Source organism: Pseudonaja textilis, chromosome 2, assembly GCF_049901715.1.
Source record: "Pseudonaja textilis isolate UNSWEBS1 chromosome 2, rPseTex1.2, whole genome shotgun sequence".
In the NCBI taxonomy this organism is placed as follows: domain Eukaryota; kingdom Metazoa; phylum Chordata; class Lepidosauria; order Squamata; family Elapidae; genus Pseudonaja; species Pseudonaja textilis.
The window spans coordinates 184,854,320-184,876,427 of NC_141991.1; the positions used below are offsets into that span (position 1 = coordinate 184,854,320).

A 22,108-nucleotide genomic window follows, 5' to 3' on the forward strand; every position below is an offset into this window, starting at 1 on the left:
ATACATTGGAATAGGTACAGTTTTTCAGAACGTTACTGGCACTATTTTTGCCTCTTTAAAGTTTTAATTTAAAAGTCTGATACAGCGGCCACAAACATTGAGCAGTCTTCCGATATTTGAGGGGCTGCCACAGAGAGGAAGGGGGGGTCAAGCTATTTTCACAACGCAACAAAAATATTCTTTTAATGCTTATGATACGGTGAGATGATTTTTTCCAAGTTTGTAAAAAAAAATTACAAAACAGTTTATTGCACAGAGTTTAATGTATTAAACATGAATGTAAGAATCAGCATATACAGTGTTAACATCTGTAAGCTGGAGCTCATGGGTGTCCACACAGGCTGTACAGAGTTTCTGCATTGAAAAAAAAAGAGGGTTACCTGGAAGAACAGAAGGACGAAAAGATGGGGAAGGCCTACAGGAACGGAGAATAAATGTGAGAAGGAACAAAAGACAAACAAGGAAATGGGAGGGTTTGAGAGAAAAGAAACAAAGGCACTAATGGCAAGAGGACCACAGAAAGGATAGAAGAAAAGTTAGGAAAATAGTCCAAGGAGGCGAGTTATTAAATAAAAGTCCCATCCAATTATATTTAAATAAATATAATTTGAAAGGTCAACCACTCAAAGCAACTGAGCTGCACATGAATTCTCAAAATGTGAAATAGCAGTATTAAACTGTGGCAGCACAGCTTTATTGTCTATCTAGCAATGCCTAATCTCTCATAGAGAGAAGCCCAAGAGAGCGTTAGCAACAACCTGGGAGAGATCAAACTGTCAATTCTGCGATTCTGAAATGCTGTGTTAAGTATCACAACCCCTAAAAAAATGGTTGCTAACTAAAATACAGACAACATTTATTAGCAAAGTTAATATTAAAACTCAACAAAACTAAAAAAAAATCCAACAATGTGACAATATCCTTCAAAAAACGTTGTTCTGCCCTTCAAAAACAAATAAGAGAGAGATGAATAAGGATCCAATATCCCAGGGTGCCAAACTGGAGCAAGAACAGCTTTATGATCATGTCTTTTCTTTGCCTAGTTATTCTTCTGGAGGATCAAGGTGTAAAAATAAAAAAATATTCCATACGTTGTCCAATGCTTAATTACAATACTGGATGATTCATGTTCCAACAGGCCCTGAAGCAGATAATACCCCATATTATTTGATTTCCTTTCTTCTTTGAGCTCAGTTGAAAATCCCTGGATCAACGTAAGGATAAGCAAGGAATTCTCCCAGCTTGTTCCCATCGGCATCATAATGGAGTGTTTGGAAGCAGACATCACAGAAGAATGAGGGCTCTTGTGGAGCAAGGCTGTCTTCATTCGTTACCCATCTGTAAGGTCCAATACAAAGAGGGTCATTTTGTGAAAATATGAATTCATTCATTCATTCATTCATTCATTCATTCATTCGCTTTGAAGCCGCATCAATATCTGACTCTAATCAGCCTACAAACTACATATAAATACCACAATTTTAAAAAGATAAAAAATTCTTGATATTATCAAAAGTATCTGCAATCCACAATTATACTAGTTCAATCATAATACCATAGTACCATAGGTTATCAACCAATGAAGATTCATCCCATGTTCAGGTACCTCTAACCCTGCTTGTCTCGGTCCCCAAATGCACATTTAAACATACGTTTGTAGAGGCTCCTAAATATTAAACATGAGTGAAGGTTGCCGATTTTAACTTTGAAAATAGACCCGTATCTAACCAGACTTCAGCTCCCCACTCTCTGCATATTAAAGAAAGCTCTTGGTTGCAATTATGACTGCAACTTCAAAGAAAGGGAGCGGGACCAAGACAGCACATCTCCTCTTGCTTCATGTGAGAAGCAGCAATACCGTTAAAGAGTTCTCCACTCTTTCTGAGTGTTTCATTTATGGAGTACTATAAACACCAAACAATCCAACAAATTACCTACAAATGTATTGCTCTGCATTTCCTCACCCGCCTATTAAATGTAACTGCATGGGCAACATGCAGCCTCCTACAACCCTCTGCCAAAAAATAGAGAGCTCAGGGAGGCCGTGTGTGGCTGGCCCGGGCTCTGTTTTTGTTGGCAGAGGGCTGCAGGAGACCATTGCGGCCGACAAAGGAGCTTGGGCAGGCTGTGCATTGCCCTCCCAAGCTCTGTTTTCAATGGCAGAGGCACTGTGGACCAGTTCTTCACTGTTTCCAGGGTGGGCCAGATCTAAGCACCCCTCAGGCTGGATCCAGCCCCTGGGCCTTGAGTCTGACACCCCTGATCTAAATCATCTACCTAACTCTCTCTCTGTGTCTCTACCTACCTACCTACCTACCTACCTACCTACCGTCTGTCTGTCTGTCTATCTATCTATCTATCTATCTATCTATCTATCTATCTATCTATCTATCTATCTATCCATCCATCCATCTATCCATCCATCCATCCATCCATCCATCTATCCATCCATCCATCCATCCATCCATCTATCTAATTATCTATCTTCTATGTCAACATAGAGAACATATCTGATACTATAACTTTCTACTTTCCCCACAAGAACCCTATGAAATGGGTTTGGCCGAGAAAATGTGATTCACCCAAGGTCACCAAGCCCGCTTTCATGTCTACAACTTACAGCCTCCTGCTTTCTCACCCCAGCACCTTACTTATTACACCAACCTGTTTTGTTCCTTTGTTTTTATGTTTCTAACCAACTGTAAGCTGTCCAGAGTTACTTTTGTAAGATAGGCAGCCACTTAATTAACTATATGTGGGAAGTTAGAAATGTTACTTGGTTTGGGGTTATCGATCAGAGACAACACTACAAGACTCCGAAGATAAAATATACTGCATGATATTGGCAGCATGGGTTCACATGCTAATTTTAGATTAATAATTAACTGCAAAGCAGGTCTCATTTCTATTACCTGCCCGAAAGGGTTGCTAATGATATCGACTCTTCAGATTGGAAATTCCGTTTCCAAGGGCACAAAGAAGAAAACAAGGAACACAAAACAGTTGCTATAGTAATCACTATATTTAAGGCCAATTTATTTATTTTCTGGATGCATTTTGAGCAGTATGTTTTTTCAAGACAATACCCTAAAACAGTGTTTTTTAAAAAACTTTGATAGCTTTAAGGTAGAAGGCCACTTTGATGAAGTAGTTAAGGCATCAGGCTAGAAACTGGGAGATTGTGAGTTCTAGTCCCACTTTAGTCATAAAGCTACGTGACATCGGGCCCTAGAAAGGAGGCAATAACAAACCAATTCTGAAAAACCTTCCCAAGAAAACTCCAGGGTGTTGTTCAGACAATCTCTTGAGAATTAGATATAAATGAACAGAAGAAAAAAAAAATCAACATGTTTGGATTTCAAAACCCAGAATTCCCCAAGGAAGCTGGGAGTTGAAAGCCATACTACTTAAAAGTTATCAATATTGAAAAACACTGCTCTAAAATGTAAATTGAGCAGAAAGCCTACTTCATATGCTACCTCAGTGTCTTTCAAACTTGGCAACTTTGAGATTTCAAAGTCCCAGAATTCCGTGCTTGCGGTGCAGCCATTTTGATTCTTACTGTGTGTTGCTCAAATTGACTTTCTCCAATGGAAACATCTGCGCTCTTACTCACCTGGCTGTGTACATTTTGCACACAAAACACTTTTTAGTCCATAGCCAATGTTTTTTGGTTAATAAAGGATACAGGCTTCTATCTAGGCAGTCATCTCGATGAATAAGCCTTGCAAAATAAAAGATTGGGGAAAAGAATGGATTTAGTCTACACTGGTACAATGAAAGGGAAAGAAAGTCAGGCATCTTCATAACAACCGATAGTATTTGTGTCAAGGCAATCAAGGCTGCAGAATAAGCACACATCCATCAATTAGAGAAAGCCAATGCCCAAACAAAGCAGGACAAAAAAAAATCTGAATTCTCTTCAGGTACCTTCCCACACGCAAATCAGCCTGCATGAATCAAACATGGTCACTGAATCCAGAATGGTGAGGTGGGCGGGGAAGAAATGAAAAGGTAATGGATCCCCAGAACACCAGCAGACAAAGCATGTTATTATAGATAATAACCCCCTTTGCAATGCCGACACATGAAGAATGGAAGTACAAAGAATCTCAAATTCCAAATAGTACCCCTCTTGGCAGGGACTCTGCCAAGAAACAGCGTCTTACCTGATATCGGTGATAATAACAATGTGCTCACAATCTCCTTGGTGACAATAAAGGTATGGGAAACCTATTTTTATGTTCAAATCATTAAACGTGTAGTCTTCCATTTTAGTGGCCTGAAGAGTTCCATAACCTCGGTCACGGGATTCTGCCCACTCAATAATTGTCCTGAAATTAGAAGCAGAGACAGGATTTTCATTCTCTAAATTGATTATAGGTAGCCCTTGACTTACAACTGCAATCGAGCCCAAAATTTCTATTGCTAAGCAAGGCAGTGTTCAGTGAGCCTTGCCCCATTTTGTGACTTTTGTGCCACAGTTGTTAAAGCAAATCACTGAAGTTGTTCAGTCAATCATTTGGTCATGAAGCGAATCTGCCTTCCCCCATTGCTTTTGCTTGTCGGAAGCTGGCTGGGAAGGTTACAAATGGTGATCACGTGACCCCAGGAACAGTGCAATGGTCATAAATACATGCCAGTGCCAGGCGCCCATATTTTGATCATATGACCGTGGGAATGCTGCAGCGCTCGTAAGTCTGAAAACAGGTTATAGGTAAATTTCTCAGTGCCGTTCTAATTTCAAACGGTCATTAAACAAATGCTTGTAATTTGAGGACTACCAATATTATTTCTGCTAGACCAATCATCAAAGAGATGAAAAAAATCAATAAAGCAGGTGTCCAAACTAGAACAGAAAACATGTTCTTCCCAACCAAAAAAAATAATAATGTTTTGTTTCAACATGCTGGACAACATTCGAATTAAACTAGGGGTGTCCAACCTTGACAACTTTAAGACTTGTGGACTTCAACTCCCAGAATTCCTCAGCCAGCAAAGCTGGCTGAGGAATTCTGGGAGTTGAAGTCCACAAGTCTTAAAGTTGTCAAGGTTGGACACCCCTGAATTAAACCCTAGTGTAGCGGTATCAAACTAGATTTCATTGAGGGGCACATCAGGGTTGTGTATGACCTCGGGGAGGCTGGGGGGCATGGCTGGGACAGGGTGGACTTGGCCTTCTGCCAGCAAAATGGAGCTTGGGGTGGGTGTGGGTGTGACTCTGGGACCCTGTTTTCGGCCATGATGGCCTCCCGCATCCCTCAAAAGTGGAGCTCAGGGGGACGCTCCCTTGGGCTGTGTTTTTGCTGGCAGAGGGCTGCAGGAGGCTACCCCAGCTGAAAATGGAGCCTGGGAGGGCTGCATGTGGCCTTCCAAGCTCTGTTTTCATTGGCAGAGGCACCATGGGCTGGGTCTTTTGCTGTTTCCAGGATGGTCCTGCGGGCCAAATCTGAGCACCCCAACAGGCTGAATCTGGCCCATGGGCCTTGAGTTTCGATGTCCCTGCCCTTGAGTGTGATCCATGGGAACTACAAACAGATCAGGCAGAAAAAACGTGATACAGTGACAGCGTTGATACTGCTGCCTTAAGAGGAGAGATAACGTGATCAGACAGAACTTATACAAAGGATAGTGGGATCCCCACAATTTTAGTAAGAGGAACCCTGTCCAAGAGTCAGGAGGCAACTTGCAATGCCTTTAGACATGCAGCAAATTCCAATTGGAAGACTGCAGATGTCCGGTGATAATTCTCAAAACTTCTGGCTACCACAACGCACCAATATTTGGAAACCAAAGGCTGAGAACTAGAATTAGAAATTGTTTTGGAGAAAAAATAAAGCACGCGCTGAAGAGCATTTGGACAATAAAATGAATGGGCAAAAGAGCAATGCTTAATCCGCCTGCTTCCAAATTCTGCTCTGCAATCCAAGTCCCATCATTTAAAAAGCCCTGTCTCCAGGGGTCAAGCTCCAAAAATCAAGAGATCTGGGTTGGTAAAAGGGCAGAGTTTCCTTCTACTAATTGTCCTTTTTGTCTACTCTCCTCCGTTTACCTGTCATCGGTGAAGTCAGCATCAAGATGCTAACTAACATGGAAATATGTATCTTCTTAAATCAATAAATTCAACTATATCATTAACTTGATGGAGAGGCAGTCTAGGTTAGTAAGACTGGGGTTCACAAATGTCAGTTATACTTTACCTGCTCAGATCTCTGCATTCTGCATACCTGCTATCATTATAAAAAACACCTTCAAAGTAAAAGAAGGCAGACTTGTAGAGATCCTGGGGGAAAGAAAGAAAGATGAGGAATATTAGTTTGCTAATTAGAATACACAGGCTTACATATATGGGTGATATCACATCTCCATGAGCTCCAGTTAAATGTTTGAAATGCCAACCAAACTCATCACTGCATCACATTATGAATGTGTCCAGTAGCCAGCTTTATAGCAATAGCTGAATGCATTTTAAGAAAAAAACAAGACTCTATAGAAGCTTCTATAGCGGGGCTGTCAAACTCATGGCCCACAGGCCAGATGCCACACCCATGACCATATAGCAAAGGGGAAAAGAGGCAATACGTCACATGACACTGCGAGTTTGACCCCCTTGCTCTATAAAATGCATCAAGATAATGCGGGTTGCGCTCCATGGAGCAGGAAGAGTCCATTCCTTTTGCTAAAGGGGGCTGCAAGACAAGACAAGAGGAGGGGGGGGTGTCTTTCTTGCTCTTAACTATTACTTGCCTTCTGGAAATCTCTGATCCAGACTTGAGTGGAAAAATATTTGCTTCTAATAGATGGTCTCCTTTTGACCTGACCCTTACCTTACAACTGTCACACCCCCTTAAAAGTGTCAGGCCCCAAGAACCAAGACAGACGGGTGGAGTTCCTGCTGAGTAGTTTTCTTTATTGTTCCTGATCTATAGATTGGAAATCTTGCCAAACTAACGCAACGATCCGCATCAGAATAAATCAAATCTGGGCACTTTACAGCTTGTGGGCCAGATCTCCTCAGTGGGTGGCCCCTAATCTAGCCTGTAGGAGCATTGAACACCAGGCATCAATGCAGCATCGGGGCAGTGTGGCAATGTTGAAGGGTGGGATGTCAGCGCAGTAGCAGCAAGGGGCAGGGCAGCAATACTGTCGGTGGCAGTGTGGCGACAACCATCTACAACAGTGGCCCCCAACCTTTTTTGTGCCACGGCCCGGTACCGGCATCACAAAATGATCCGTGGCCCGGTACCGGCATCAGCACGCATGACAAGGCAAGGCGAGCCGAGCGACCGGCCAGCCAGCCATCCCCCGCTTCTCCCCGCCACCTTCAACTCCTCCTTTGTACCTTTGTCGATGGGCTTCACTTTGGGTCAGCTTCGGGACGGTCGCTCGGCTCACCCTGCCTTGGGTGCTGAAAGAATTCTCGCGCCTTAGTTTTGTTCAAAGCCCCCCCCTTCGATGAAACTAAGGCGCGAGGATTCCTTCAGGACCCAAACGCCACTTTCCAACCGGAAAAGCTCACCCGGAAGCACTTTCTCGTCAAACAAGATGGCGGTGCCCAGCAAACCGGCGGCCCGGTAGGAAATGTTCCACAGACCGGTACCGGTCCGCGGCCCGGTGGTTGGGGACCCCTGATCTACAAGAGTCACACTTGCTCATATGGCCCCTTGGTAAAATTAATTGCCCACTCTTGCTATGGATATACTCTGGGAATCCTCAGAGAGGAGACTTCTTAACGCTCGTTCTCTCAACCAAACTTTGCTGCCTCTTTGCCCTCTCGAATGTAGCCCCTCCCTTCTGGGAATCCAGACTACATTCTACCACAAAAGAGACTAAGACAGATTTCCAGCTACAAAGCAAGAAAGAAATAGCGTACTGTCCTGCTTTGAGAGAAAATCAGAAGCTGGCAGACCAATGCCTCAAAAACCACCTTCCAAGCAAACCACCTTATAAGAAGTGTTTTATAGATTTCAAATCTACCAGTATTGTTTTTAATTCAACAAAATTATGATTGATTCTTTTTTGTAAAAATAAGTTTTATATTCAAGAAATATGAAATTTTACATTAAGTTTTACATTAAATAAATATATTAAAGTTTTATATTGAAGATATTTAATGTTTAAATACTTTCAACATAAAAGAAATATCAAAGCAATGGATAATTTTTTTAAAAGAAAAACTGTTCCTTTTCAAAAATTCCTCACAGATAGATAACAAGGATCAAGTCGGCCTGACTAATTAAAAACCTGTAATAAACCCTCTCTTCCCCTCCCTCTTTCTCCGATCTTAGATATGCAGCAGTCTTTTCCCATGTCATTTTAATTTATTATGCTGGCATAATGCTTAGGTTTGTTTTTTACATTTTTAATTTCCTTGGGCACTTTCCTCAGAATTTCTAGATATTGAGTAATCTAAAACTGTAATTCATAAATAAACCAGAAAAATAAAAAGGCTGACTTAAAAATATAAAAAACCCACTTAGTTCTTACTTACATTAAATTCATCTACTTATTACTTGCTCAAATTAAGAAAAGACTGTAGCAACAACCTCGTTTGTTTTTCCGCCCAGGAATTGATCAGCATATTTTCAAGGGATCAATAATTCGAACTTTAAGAAACCGTTTTGGAATTAAACTGCTCTCTTTGGAAATGCGTTAGAAATCGGTGACATGATACCTTGCTGATATTTTCTGGGGCCTGAGCAGGATTATTGCTGAACTCCCCACCAATCTGAAGGTCACTAACACAAGAAATGCAATCTCGAAGCTCGGTAAGTTTTTGACTCCCTAGAACCAACAGCGTCTGATACGGCTTCCGGAGCTTATGCTGTAAAATAGAGACGGCAAAAGGAGATCAATAAACGGCAAAAGATCAAAACATTTCTGACAGGGTGAATTTACACATCAGGTTAATTCATTGTGTAGTTGTGGTTTAGTATGAAACCAGATAATCAGCCAGTTGCAAGAAATGTAACCAGTCAACTTTATTTACTTCTCCATATCTAAATGTATAATAAATAGTAAGGCCCTTGCCTTGGGCTGTTCCTTCCAAGATATCAAGAGTAAATATCATCCAAGTTGGAGAGTTACGACATGTGGGATTTATGTCGTGAAGGCTATCAGATCTGCACTGCCCAAATCCAGGGTAGCTGGTCTAGCAATCATCTGGATTTTTGCAATCCAAATCTAGGACAATGGGGTGCAAACAACACAAACTTTCTATAGGCTGGTTCCTGACATATTGTTCTTCATTTGGCTTTAGCTAAGCAAACTCTATTCAACTGTAATTGTATTCAACAACCCACGGTTATATAAACTCTAGCTTAGTGTGATGTGTGATGTAGTAACAGAATCAGATCATTGGTGCAGAAATTTCAATAGGGTTCCTATACTGATTGGCAACAGGGTTTTAATAAAGAGTCCCTCTGACCTCAAAACGGCCAAAAAATGGACCTGCAGCCAAGAAGGCTCCATACTCATTTGGGTGACCCTGAAGACACAAATAAATCTCCAAACGGCCTCAATGACTCTCTAAAAGAATGCAAATGACCAGCTGTCCCCACCATCCAACCAAGGCTGAAGAAGCTTCCTGGATGAAAGGAAAACAAGAAAGTCCAGTTCCTCCTGAAAAAAGCACTTTTAGTTCATCTTCTAAGACAATTCTGGAAGGATTAGAACGTTCCCTAATTAAGTGGAATCTAGCCAAAGTTGGAATTACTTTTCTTTTTGAAATCTTTGTGTTTTGAAATCTTTCTGCAGAAAAGTAGATTCTACTTTGTCATGTTGCCAAAGGACCACACATCAGCAGGCTATAATTCTTTACTCAAGATTTCTGGGAATAAATTGATCTATTTGTTAAGAAGACATTAAAACAGATGCTAAGCTCAATTACCAACCTTTTGAAATATAACCGGATAAAAAATGTTGAGGGTTAACACAAGTTCGGCTTCGTCAATCATATTCCCAGGATCTTCGGGCCTTTTTCCAATTGCATGAGATTCCTAGAGAAAAAAATATATTGGCATGTCAATCGGATGCTTCCGATAATAGACCAGCATAGATATTCTATCCACTGTTTAGTTTAGTTTATTGTCATTGCACTCATACAACGAAATCAAACACCATCTTCAGTGTGCATCATGACCATGACCATGAAATAAACACAAACACACATCCTTTACCCTCCACACATTGAACCGAAACCCACCCGACACCACACCAACACTGCACTGTACAGTAGAATTCAACAGAACTACTGCCCTGGGATAGAAGCTGTTTTTCAGCCTATTTGTCCTTCTTTTTATTATTCTGTACCGTCTGCCAGATGGTAATAGTTCAAAAAAAAGGTTCCCAGGATGAGATGGAATGTTTTGAACTTTCTTAAGGCAGGGGGAGTTATAAAGCTCTTCCAAAGAGGGGAGAGGGCAACCAATGATCTTTTGGGCAATGACATTAACCCTCTGGAGTGCTTTCCTATCTGCCACTGTGCAATTGGCAAACCATACAGAGGTGCAGTAAGTTAAGATACTCTCTATGGTTCAGAGGTCACCAGCAGTTTTTCATTCAGTTGTTGGTTTCTGAGAAGTCTCAAGTAATATAATCTCTTCTGGGCCCTTTTGACCAGGGCTGCAATGTGAGCACCCCAGGTCAGGCCCTCTTTTATGGTAACACCCAGAAACTTAAAACTGGCCACTTGCTCCACTCAGTTCCCAATCTTCCAGGTTTGTTGGGAAAGCAGGGTAAGTCTGTTTGAAGTAGACCTTGATCAAGCAAGGTGAATAGTACAAGTCACCTTAATGGAACGATTCCAATGTTCTTTGCATGCTAGATAAACAAGCGAAAGGGCACAGCATTTACCTCCCACACAATCTGTCAAATTCCTAGGCTATGGATTGCCAATTGAATTGCCAAAATGTCACACCTGGTTTCGAATAAGACATAAGGTTAAGATGTGCTATGCCACTTCCATCAAATGGCACCCTCTGACAGTTAGTGGGGCAAAATTTTCTTGAGATTAGAATATAAAAATCTGAAATTCTATAAGTATTGTGTAGTTGGAATAACTTCAATATATAATACAGAGAAAGGGCAGCAGGTGAGAAAGGAGGGATTACCATCTCATGAATAAATGTTTCTTGTCTACATGCACGATCAACAAGGATGGTTTCTTCTCGTCTCTCCAGAGCTTTCTGCCGAATTCTACAAATGAGAAGGAAGAAAGAATTACTCATCCAAGTAAACGTCTCAGTTTTAATAAACGTTGGTCCAGTTGCCATGATTTAACCTTTTCTTTTTAAGATACTTTTGGCCTGGATGATTGAGTCTTCATTTACATGCTTTTCATTTTGGGGAGAAACCCCCTGCGGTCAGTATGGCAAGAGTTGGTTCATTCCAACGCCTCTCTGACTCTCAGCCTATCCAAAATTTTCATCTGACTGAAGAAGGAACTCGGATGAGTAATGAAACATCTCAGTTTTAATAAACGTTGGTCCACTTGCCATGATTTAACCTTTTTTTTTTTTTTTTTTGGATAAAGAAAGAAAGTGAAGGACTAAATCCCTAAATCCAAATGTAGGGTCTAATACTCTTTTAAGTCAAACTTATAAAACCAGATTTAAGCACCACGCTAGAACTCAACAACTTTTGATTCCAATGCAATACGAGCTATCTGCAGAATATGGTCAAAATAAGTCAACCTCATGTTCAGGATGATGCAAATAGAGCTCAGCCTGTTTTTTATCTGGGATTTAAAAACAAAAACAGGTGGAGCTCCAATCATACCACCACACTACTACCAGCTGCCATCTTGAGCTTTTTGACTACACCCTGCGAGAACCAATTACACAGAAATGCTTTCACAACGTAGTGTCTTCTTGATACCTGGGATGATCCTGGGCAGTTCTGCAAAGTGTCTAATACAGGAGTAGTCCATCTTGATCAGCCATTTGGGATTTTGAGAACATGCAGACATGCTCAGACAAAATCCATTTACCAGAAAGCCAGGTCAGAAAACTGTTCCAAATCACTCCTTCTGACCCCTGATGCTTAGCTTTGCCCCTTTTTCTCCCCCTTAACTTTGTCCATGGGCCTGTCACCGATTAATAAATAAAAGCTGGTCAATGACCAAATGTCAACTCGTAAAGCATTCCTGGCCTGCTATAGAGTTGCCATGGTCAGGAGTGGGGAGACCAGCAGGGCAGCCACAACCAGAGGCACATACCATGCATACCTTTCTCAAAGCTGAATCCCAGAAGCATGATCTCTACAGCCCTTATAAGGTGCTGTGTTGGAGAATGTGATTTATGACACACCCTGGGGGGAGGGGGAAAAGAGGGTCAAAGTTGAGCCGTAAATTACGTGGGGCAGAGCTGACTTCACTCGGGTACATGCCGAGACGAGACGTTGCTCCTAATAAATAAATGTACTTCTTTTGAAATTGGCTCATGGTTGAATTAGGGCATCCGTCGGAACCCTGACACCAAAACTAATGTACTTTTACTTTAATTAGCAAGCATCCATAATGTTAAAAGCTGATATTTTATTTTTCAGTCTAGTCTAGCAGCTTGCAATCTGATTATTAAGACTGTTGACGCTATGGGGGAAGAGGAGAATTTCCTGGGTGTGTGTGTGTGTGTGGCAGGGAGGCATATGTGTACTCTGCATCGCTTATCCCTGATCTAAGATGGCTGAAAATACAAGTAGTCCTCGACTTACGATCACAATTGAGCTCAAAATTTTTGTTAAGTGAAACATTTGTTAAGTGAATTTTGTCCCACGTTACGACCTTTTGTGCCATGGTTGTTAAGTGAAACTGGCTTCCCCATCGATTTTGCCTGTCAGAAGTATGCAAAAGAGGATGACAGGACCCCAGGACATGGCAACCATGACTGAATTTTGATCATGTGACAACATGGATATTACAAAAGTTGTAAGTACGAAAAACGTTATTAGTCACTTTTTTCTGTGCCATTGTGGCTTTGAACAGTAATTAAATGAACTATTGTAAGTCACAGACTAACCTATACACCATTTGAAGAAGGCTAATCACAGTTAAAGAGCAGTAGTAACTTTTAATGCAATTTCGGTATTCGATATTGATAAGCCCATTCTTTGGAACTACTAATAGAAATAACTGGTTTAACTTGACAGGCCCAAATGCCTCAGCCTGTCAGAGAAGATCAATTGGGAACTTTACAGAAAATAATTAGAAGAAAAAAATCAATAGGCAAGCGGACATCATTTATGTTTCATCTCTTCTCTATATAGTAGTTACATTTTCATGTTTTTCTTATCTTCTGAAACACCAATTTCCCTCCACTGAACAATGCAGAGCAACCGGATAGCTGTTAACTAGACATTTCCTTATTTGTAAAATTGATAAAACTGCTTTGTTCTTTGTTTTGCAGGGGTGTCCAAACTTGGCAACTTTAAGAGTTGTGGGCTTCAATTTCCAGCATTCATGGGAGTTGGCTTGCTGGCGGATTCTGGAAGTTGAAGTCCATAGATGCTTAAAGTTGCTAAGGTTGGACACCTCTGCTTTAGAGGCTTTAGGCACTGTAAAAAAATCAAATCACAATTTAAAAACAATGTAATAAAAACCATAAAACTGTAAGCAATAACAAACTACAAAAGCACCCATCTTCCGATAGCTACTTAATCAACATACAGGAGTGTGAAACTCAATGCTTGTGGGCCGGATTCGGCCCATAGTGTGCTTAAATCCGGCCCACGGGGCCAGCCTGGAAATATCAAGGGATTGACCCGTGGTGCCTCTGGCGGCTAAAATGGGCCACATGCATCCCCCGCACCTCGTTTTCATCCTCCATGGCCACCTGCAGCACTGCCTGCCAAAACTGGGAGCAAAACAGGCCCAGAACAGGCTGAAAAATGGGCCCAGAACAGGCTGAAAAATAGGCTCAAAATGGGCCCAAAACAGGCCAAAAACTGTGCTCAAAACGGGCATTTGATAATTGACCAAGGCTCTTCTTTTGTGATTAGACAACTCAGTTTGAAAGAGCACCAATGGCATGCATTCAACATTCCAAAGGTGTCCCTTGCTGAGTCAGCCTAATGAAGACCTAATAAATTACAAACTGCTGAGGAAACATATTTAATCCGATAGCAAGAATGCAAAATTGATTTCCCAAGCAAGCTTTGCACTAGCAAAAAGAACCCCTCAAGAATACAGTAAAGGATCCAGCATAATGGAGGCATTACAGGAATCAAATATGTGGTCATAAAATTATTGGGAAGAGTTGTAAATAGAATATTTGGCTTTATCCAAAGGGCCTGTAAACAGAGGATCAGCTAAGGTGTTACAGAGATAAACACAATATCTCTTTGCATGTTAGCATACAGTAAAATGCAATTATGATAATTTGTTTAAATTTAAATTTAGTACTGAATAATGATCTAAAGCAGGGGTGTCCAATCTTGGCAACTTTAAGACTTGTGGACTTCAACTCCCAGAATTCCTCAGCCAGCTGGCTGAGGAATTCTGGGAGTTGAAGTCCACAAGTCTTAAAGTTGCCAAGGTTGGACACCCCTGATCTAAAGTCTATGCTAGCAGTATGTAATCAGGCAAACTAACAGAATTAAGCCATCATAGTTTATCTGCTTTGGTTTGGCATATTGTAGCTATCTGCTCATTGTCTTAGTTCATAAACTGTTCTTAAAATTACTTATGGATTAGATTAGAACAATCTTCCAACTAATCAGAATTGCAACTGAAAATATAATTCAATATACTTAAGAGTTATTAAGTTGGTATCTTCGGGTATCACTTCTGTATCTTCTTTATCAGAGCTCTTCAGTGCAGAAATGCTAAAAACAATACAAAAAATAATTCTATAACTGTACAAAAAGCTAACTTGTAAATATATAAAAGCATACAGAAACATACAGCTACATGTAGGAAGTAAAGTTAAACAATTGCCAAGAAAGTTTTTCGGACCAGACAGCTAACGCTGTTCTAAGCTTCTCTTTTAGAAGCATAAACAGTATGGCTGGATTCAGATTATAGTAAAACACAATGTAATCAGGTTTTTTTTTTAATTAGTGTGTTCAATCAACTAGCTATTGTGGTTTATGTATATTTATGGCTTAGTGGGTTGAACTGAACCCACAGAATTGAAGCCTGTTACCACGGTTCAGCAAATAGAGTCTATTCATAGACTATGAATCAAGTCTAGACTTCAGCCATTGGTTAAAAAAAGACTATTTTTCATAATTGGAATGAAGAAGCCAACCATTTATTATTAATATCAGCTTCCAATTCCTGGTAGCTGTTACTCATCTGAAAGATAAGTGGTCTTTTATGCTTAAATAACAGTTCTATAATACAGAAACGTACAATATCAGACAAAATATTTTTTGACTACTGGTAACTTCTAGGGCCAGTACTGATTTTGTATAGAAGAACAGCCTTTGTTAGTAAAACTAGTTACTATTTCCTGTTTCTGTTAGTAAAAAAATCAAGCATTCCTGTATTAAGAAATATGGTGTTGAGATAAAAACTAGCAGCTCCAAATCTGCCTCACTCTTAATGTGTTTTGAAGTTTTCCCATGACCCCAACCATCAGCTTAATGACGTACATTATCTTTTCCCACATCTTTGGCTGCAATAAAATATATATAAATATAAAAACTAGAAACGTCAGGAGAAATGTCTTGTTATAAACAAAAGCCAGATGTAGAGATTCTATTTTAAAAGACGCAAGAGTTGATCTCCTTCAAAATAAAGGCCTTTCCTTCTACTCACTTCATACCATGTCTGACCAGAGTAATTTTCTAGAAATAGCCAAAATAGAAACTGCCTTGCAAAACCTGTTAGTAAAGATTTGTAAATTGTAATATCTGACTTGGTCAGTTGAACTATTTGCATTTCATTTTACAGTGGGGTGCCAAAATACAGGCTCACACGTAGCATAATGTTATTCTAAAGCAGGGGTCTCCAACCTTGGCCAACCTTCCACAGCAAGCTGGCTGTGGAATTCTGGGAGGTGAAGTCCTCCAGGCCTAAAGTTGCCAAGGTTGGAGACCCCTGTTTTAAAGGACTCAGTGTATGTTTGTGTGGAAAGGAAGAAGACACCCAGAGGTCACAGTGCACCCATAGAGTTGACATCCACATGTTTGATATTTAGAGGAATCATTGACTCTGTCATTTGTATCTCAATAACTGTCTGGTTTGGCACAGCAACCAAACAGGACAGGTACAGACTTCAAAGGATAGTTAGGACTGCAACCAGCCTGCCTTCCATTGAGTATCTGTACACTGCACGAACCAGAAAGAGGGCTGAGAAAATATCTACAGACCCCCCTCACATCCTGGACATAAACTGTTTCAATTTCTCCCCTCTGAATGCCACTATAGCGCACTGCATGCCAAAACAATTAGATTCAAAGAGTTTTTTTCCTCCTGTGCCATCGTTCTGCTGAATGCCAAATTCTCACAGCACTGTCCTAAGCCTAAATATATTTAGCCATGTAGTAGGCTGTATTGATATTATCCTTCTCATCTTTCCTACTGTCCCCTCTCTTATTGGTATCTATGATTTATCACGTTGTTGTATATTATGATTAATGATTGTAACTATGTTCTATGATATAGGACCTATCACTTTGTTATTTATAAATACTCTGAGAGCTTATACACTGGAGACAAATTCCTTGGCCAATAAAGGATTCGATTCAATTCGATTTTTACTCTACTCTACTCCATTCCCATTCCCTCTTTGATAGCATTCCTATCAAAAAGAGAAGCATTACGCTCAGATGATCACTGTGGTGGGTTGGGATCCATCACTCTCTCATCCAAATCTCACAGGGTTGTAGCTATATGGAAAAATAGGGGATAGAGGACATTGTCTCCACAACTTTGAAAGCACTGAACGAAAGACGGAATAGGAATCCAATTATTGTTCTTTTTTCTTTGATCCAGTATACATTTTTGCTGCAGTGGATAAGGACAAACACCAAGGCTGCAATTCCAGAGGGAAGCTGAACAGTTAGAAGAATTCCAGGACTGACAGCATCCCTATCACCCCTCAGACCCAGGACTTGGAATCTATTTCCGTCTTCATCAGAGGTTTCAGTAGTCAATGACAAAGCCCAGTAGACAATAATAACTGGTCCATAATGTTTCCTAAGTACATTTGAGGGAAGCTACAATTCCATTTTTACTACAGTTTTATTAATTGACTGAATCTGTGCCATTAAATCCGTATCGACTCTTTGTGTTATAGTTCTCCATTAATCTCAGAGAGGCTTAGTTCTAAGCAAATATATACCTGAGCAGGCTGAAAGTATAATTAGGACCCGCAGATCTATGAAAAAAACATTAGTTCCTGAATTTAATAGGACTCAATTAAGTGAGGAGAGAACTCAAGGGGCCAATCTTGTCTGAACTTGGAAATTAAGCAGAATGGGTTTGGATGGGAAAACTACCAGGGAATATCAAGGTGGAAGGCTTTTCAAAAAACATTTTACAAAAAGGTAAAAGACAAAACACTTTCATACTACTTCTAAAAAAAAAAAAAAACCCTGCATAAATAACATCTATGAAATCAACAGGCTTTGAGAGGGTGGAAATATATTGATATAAAACAGTATTTTTGATCATACCTTTCCAACACGGCTGCTAGCATTAGTGCTTCCCCAGATAGTAATATAGGTTACTTTCAGGGATATGGGGTATGGGAGGTTTGTCATTTGGTAGTTGGAAAACCAACTACCAGCCGATGTCATTGAATGTGCAGTTGGGCAGGATTTAGATTTCAAGCAGGTTCTTCTCCAATGTATCTTTAAAGATAGTTCGTTTCAGTTCTATGATACTGTCACTCTTGCCATTAATGAGATTCATACTACTCTATTAAATGTACGTAGAAGCTCATTGTTTATTCTTTGCCTCCATTGGCTTTCTGCAATACTTCTCTGTCAGAACTACTTCCCTCTAAGCCAGGGGTCTCCAACCCTGGCAACTTTAAGCCTGGAGGACTTCAACTCCCAGAATTCCCCAGCCAGCTTTGGGAGTTGAAGTCCTCCAGGCTTAAAGTTGCCAAGGTTGGAGACCCCTGCTCTAAGCTACTACTCTTCCTATAAGGAAACACCCATGTCTGCACTGTCCCTTCCCCAATCAACAACAGTATGTTTACTTAATGTTGGAATTAAGAGTAGAGACCAAAGTTACAACGGCACTGAAAAAAGTGAACAATGACCATTTTTCACTGTTATGACCTTTCCAGCATCCTCATGATCATGTGATCAAAATTCAGATGCTTGGCAACTGGTTCATATTTATGACCACTGCTGGGTCCCAAGATTCAGGGATCATCTTTTGTGACCTTCTGACAAGCAAAGTCAATGGGGGAAGCCAGATTCACTGAACAACCAGGTTACTCATTATCAATTGCAATGATTCACTTAATGACTGTGGCAAGAAATGTCATAAAATGGGGCAAAACTCACTTAACAAATGCCTCACTTAACAACAGAAATTTTGGGCTCCATTGTAGTCATAAGTTGAGGATTAACTGTATTGGTAGTCTTCGGCTTACAACCACAAAACTTCTGTTACTACTAAGCAAGACAGTTGTTTATTGAGTAGTGCCTCATTTCATGACCCTTTTTTGCCACAACTGTTAAGCAAATCACTATAGTTGTTACGTGAATCATGCAGTTTTTAACTGAATCTGGCTTCCCTACGGACTTTGCTTGTCAGAAGTCAAGTGGGAAGATTACAAATGGTGGTTACACATCCCTGAGACAGTGCAACTATCATAAATACATCCCAGTTGTCAAGGGCCCAAATTTTGATCACATGACCATGGGGATGCTACAACGGTTGTAAGTGTGAAAACTGGTCATAAGTCACTTTTTTTGGTGCCATTGTGACTGCGAATGGCCATTAAATGAATGATTTCAAGTCAAGGACCATCTGTACTTCAGGTCTTCCCCCTTCCATCTGCCATCTCTCTTATGTTCCAAGTGTTTCTCAAATTTGGTAACTTTAAGATACTTGGGACCAGATTTCCTATTTTGTTCCAGATCAGACTTGTGGGTAAAGCTTTTAGATAGATCAAGGTCTATATTTTTCCAGTACTGCCCTCAAGTTCTGCTACAACCGGCCCCTGCTTTGCTGGAGAAGCTACTCAAAGATTACTTGAAAACCCTTTGCAGCAATTTCCCAGTTCACATGGAATCTCATCTTGTGACAGAGACTGAAATCACAAAGAGTTTTAAAAGTTTTTGTCATAAGAACATTAACTTTTTGATGTTAGGGTAGCTACAGCAATCCTGTGAAGATTTTACTGTAACCCTCTATCTTCTGTAAGATCCACATTCTACAAGATCTAAGTATATTGCCTAAAAGTATGCAAGGAATTGGCTGCCCTGCTAAGGAGTTTGGTCTCTTTGGTACCACAGCACAAACAGTTACAGAGATGGACAACCTGCAGCCAGGTATGATGGGTGACCCCACAGCAAACCTGCCTGGGTCAATATGCCCTAGAATGGGATGATCTTCAGCTGCCATATGAGTGTTTTAGGGGCAGCTTTGATTGTCTTGATTTTTTCATTGTTCCTCAACCAGGATTAGATGTGAGATCATATCATCAAGAAAGGGTTAGTAGGATATTTTTGTCACCCACACCCATCTTGTGGAGCATCATCTCCCCTGAAGGAAGATTGTCCCCCATCTTTGATGTTCCTCAAAACTTGACTGTTGGGAGTCTAAAGGAAATTGTGATTTAATGAGGCAACTACCTTGCTTATAACATCTAATGCTTTCTCTTGGCCTTTTAATAATATTATTAACATTTTAATTGTGGAATGTTTTTATTGTTATTTTATGTTTCCAGAGTCACATTTGTGAGATTGTCGGCCAAACAAATATGATGGATGGATGGATGGAGCACACAAGGAAACAGGAATGTGTCAATGAACTGCAACTGAGGATAGGTTTGTTCTTTACGATTTATATTGTTTTACTTAGTTTCCTAGTATGATTTTGATGGCTTATTTAGTATCCTATAACTATCACTAAGTGTTGTTATGATTTATGATGAATGTTTTTATGACTATGATCATGATTTATCACCTATAGCTTTTATGTACCTTGAGAACTTATGCACCAAAGACAAATTCCTTGTGTGAACAATCACACTTGGCCAATAAAGAATTCTATTCTATTCTATTCTATTCTATTCTATTCTATTCTATTCTATTCTATTCTATTCTACTCTACTCTACTCCACTCCTATTGTAAAACTGAGATCAAAACAAAAGGCATTCAAGTGATGAGGTTTAAACTGTAGGTCTCAAAATCGCAACTCGACACAGTTAGCCAGGAAGCGGCATGTGAGCTACCTGCACACAGCTTTCAGCTCTGCCGCGATCTCCGGCGTGCAGAGAAAATCCTCCATCACCGCCGCCTCGTCGTCCGCAGGTTCTTCCTGCTGGAGAGACACGTCTTCCTGGCGGAGCGACTCCTTCCAAAGGGCCCCGAAAGCGCCCACGTGGAACGCCCGAGTGTTCAGATCCACCGTCTCATAATCGGGGGTGTTATTTCTGGACCCGAGGCTGGCTCCAGCCATTTTGGCATCAGCCTTAAAGCCGAGAGAAGACCAGGGGTGAAACGGATGTGGGGGCCCAGATGGCTTCTGGGACTTGTAGTTTCTTTTCCCTCCAAACGGTAAAGAGACTTGACGCAGTTCAACATGGCACTTCCGAAGTTGCTGAACGATAACTTCCAGCGGACTCGGCCAATAAGATCAACGATAAGGAATTCTGGGAGTTGTAGTTCGAGTTCATCGGAGGCTTCCTCAGAAGCCCGGCGCTCGTTCAAGGGGCTGGAAGCCTTCGCTCATTTTTTTCCAGCGAATTATGGAAATAGCCAGGATGCAGATTATTTTTCTATATCTAAATACCAATCGTGCAATTAGAAAAGAATGAAGCGAGAGCGGCAGCGATTGTATACACCCATTAGACTGCGTCTAGCTTTAAATTGTGCTGTAGCTTTATGTAATTTAAAAATCGTGCTATTTAAGTTGACACCCTGTGTGTGTACATTTTCTTAAAAAGCTAGCACACAAATTGTGGGAGTATGGGTTTGTGTGTGTACGTGTACATACACACACACACACATACACACACATATACATAAGCCAAATACCACTCATCACGAAATCTCCAGAACTGCAAAGCCTACAAACTTGAAATTTGGCCGGTATGTTCCTTTTGGCTTCTAGGTGCTCATTAAGAAAGGATTTTTTTGAAATGACCATCAGACCATCAGTATTTCTTATACAGTATAACTAACATGCTCTGATACTAAGAAGTTAGACGTTGTACTCCCCCAGTGATGGGATTCAATTTTTTTTACTACAGGTCTGTGGGCGTGGCTTGATGGGCGTGGCTATGTGGTGTTGAAAGGCTGGAAAATGCCTTTCTTCCGAGGATTCGGTTTTGCTGCTGGGAGGGCTCCAGTGCAAGGACACAGACAACTGCTTGGAAGCTGGTTTATTCTTCAGGAAGGCAAGAGATAGCAAGAAGTCTGCGTTCCTGGGGCTAGCCATCTTTGTATAATAAACTCCTGATTTTTATACCTTTTCTCCTTTTGTGTGTGAGTGCTTGTGTTTGTATTTCTTAATGTTTTAAATCCTGTCAGGGGGTTGTCTTCATTTCCGCCAGAGGGTAAACTCTGCGGGGTGGTTTGATTGGATTATCAGTTTCATCCTAATGTTTTCTTATATTTGTTTGGTGGCAATCTCCTGTCTGCTATGGAATTTATTTCGTATCTTTTGTCTATTTGTTTTGCTGATTTGGCATGACCTGTTGTTTGTAAGGGATTTCTTTTTCTTGTTTCCCTAGCTTTCTTAATTACTTGGCTTTTGTTTAGGGGGCTTCTTTCAATACCTTTTATCAAATCTCTTTTCCTATGCAAGCTTGTTTTATGGCTGGCCTGATGTTCCCTTTGGGCTTTTCCTGCTTGGGTATCACCACTGTCCTCATGAAGTTCCCTTTCCACAGTGGTCATGTGACTGGGTAGATCAAAAGAGAAACTCATTTTAACAATTCTTTTGGAGCAGGGGGTTGGACTAGATGACCTCCGAGG

At 40.7% G+C, this 22,108-nt stretch overlaps 1 protein-coding gene across 1 annotated transcript; it reads right to left on the minus strand.

The window, feature by feature from the left end:
- Positions 1 to 244: 244 nt before the first annotated feature.
- SNAPC3 (small nuclear RNA activating complex polypeptide 3) lies at positions 245 to 21,349 on the minus strand. Its single transcript, XM_087926584.1, has 9 exons — positions 20,362 to 21,349; positions 14,746 to 14,820; positions 11,112 to 11,196; positions 9,894 to 9,998; positions 8,675 to 8,824; positions 6,201 to 6,283; positions 4,170 to 4,334; positions 3,617 to 3,724; positions 245 to 1,338 (listed from the first exon to the last, which is right to left on the minus strand). The coding sequence occupies exons 1-9, from the start codon at positions 20,586 to 20,588 to the stop codon at positions 1,191 to 1,193; spliced, it is 1,146 nt and encodes a 381-aa protein (XP_087782710.1). The 5' UTR covers positions 20,589 to 21,349; the 3' UTR covers positions 245 to 1,190.
- Between the last annotated feature and the right edge of the window lie 759 nt (positions 21,350 to 22,108).

Bases quoted from the DNA above. Each gene is read 5' to 3' on its own strand.
- SNAPC3 (XM_087926584.1), bottom strand. From the start codon at position 20,588: ATGGCTGGAGCCAGCCTCGGGTCCAGAAATAACACCCCCGATTATGAG. The intron at 11,197-14,745 runs GTATATTGAATT...TCTCATTTGTAG, and splicing joins ACCAACTTAATAACTCTTAA to AATTCGGCAGAAAGCTCTGG. The intron at 8,825-9,893 runs GTTGGTAATTGA...TCTATTTTACAG, and splicing joins ATCCGGTTATATTTCAAAAG to CATAAGCTCCGGAAGCCGTA.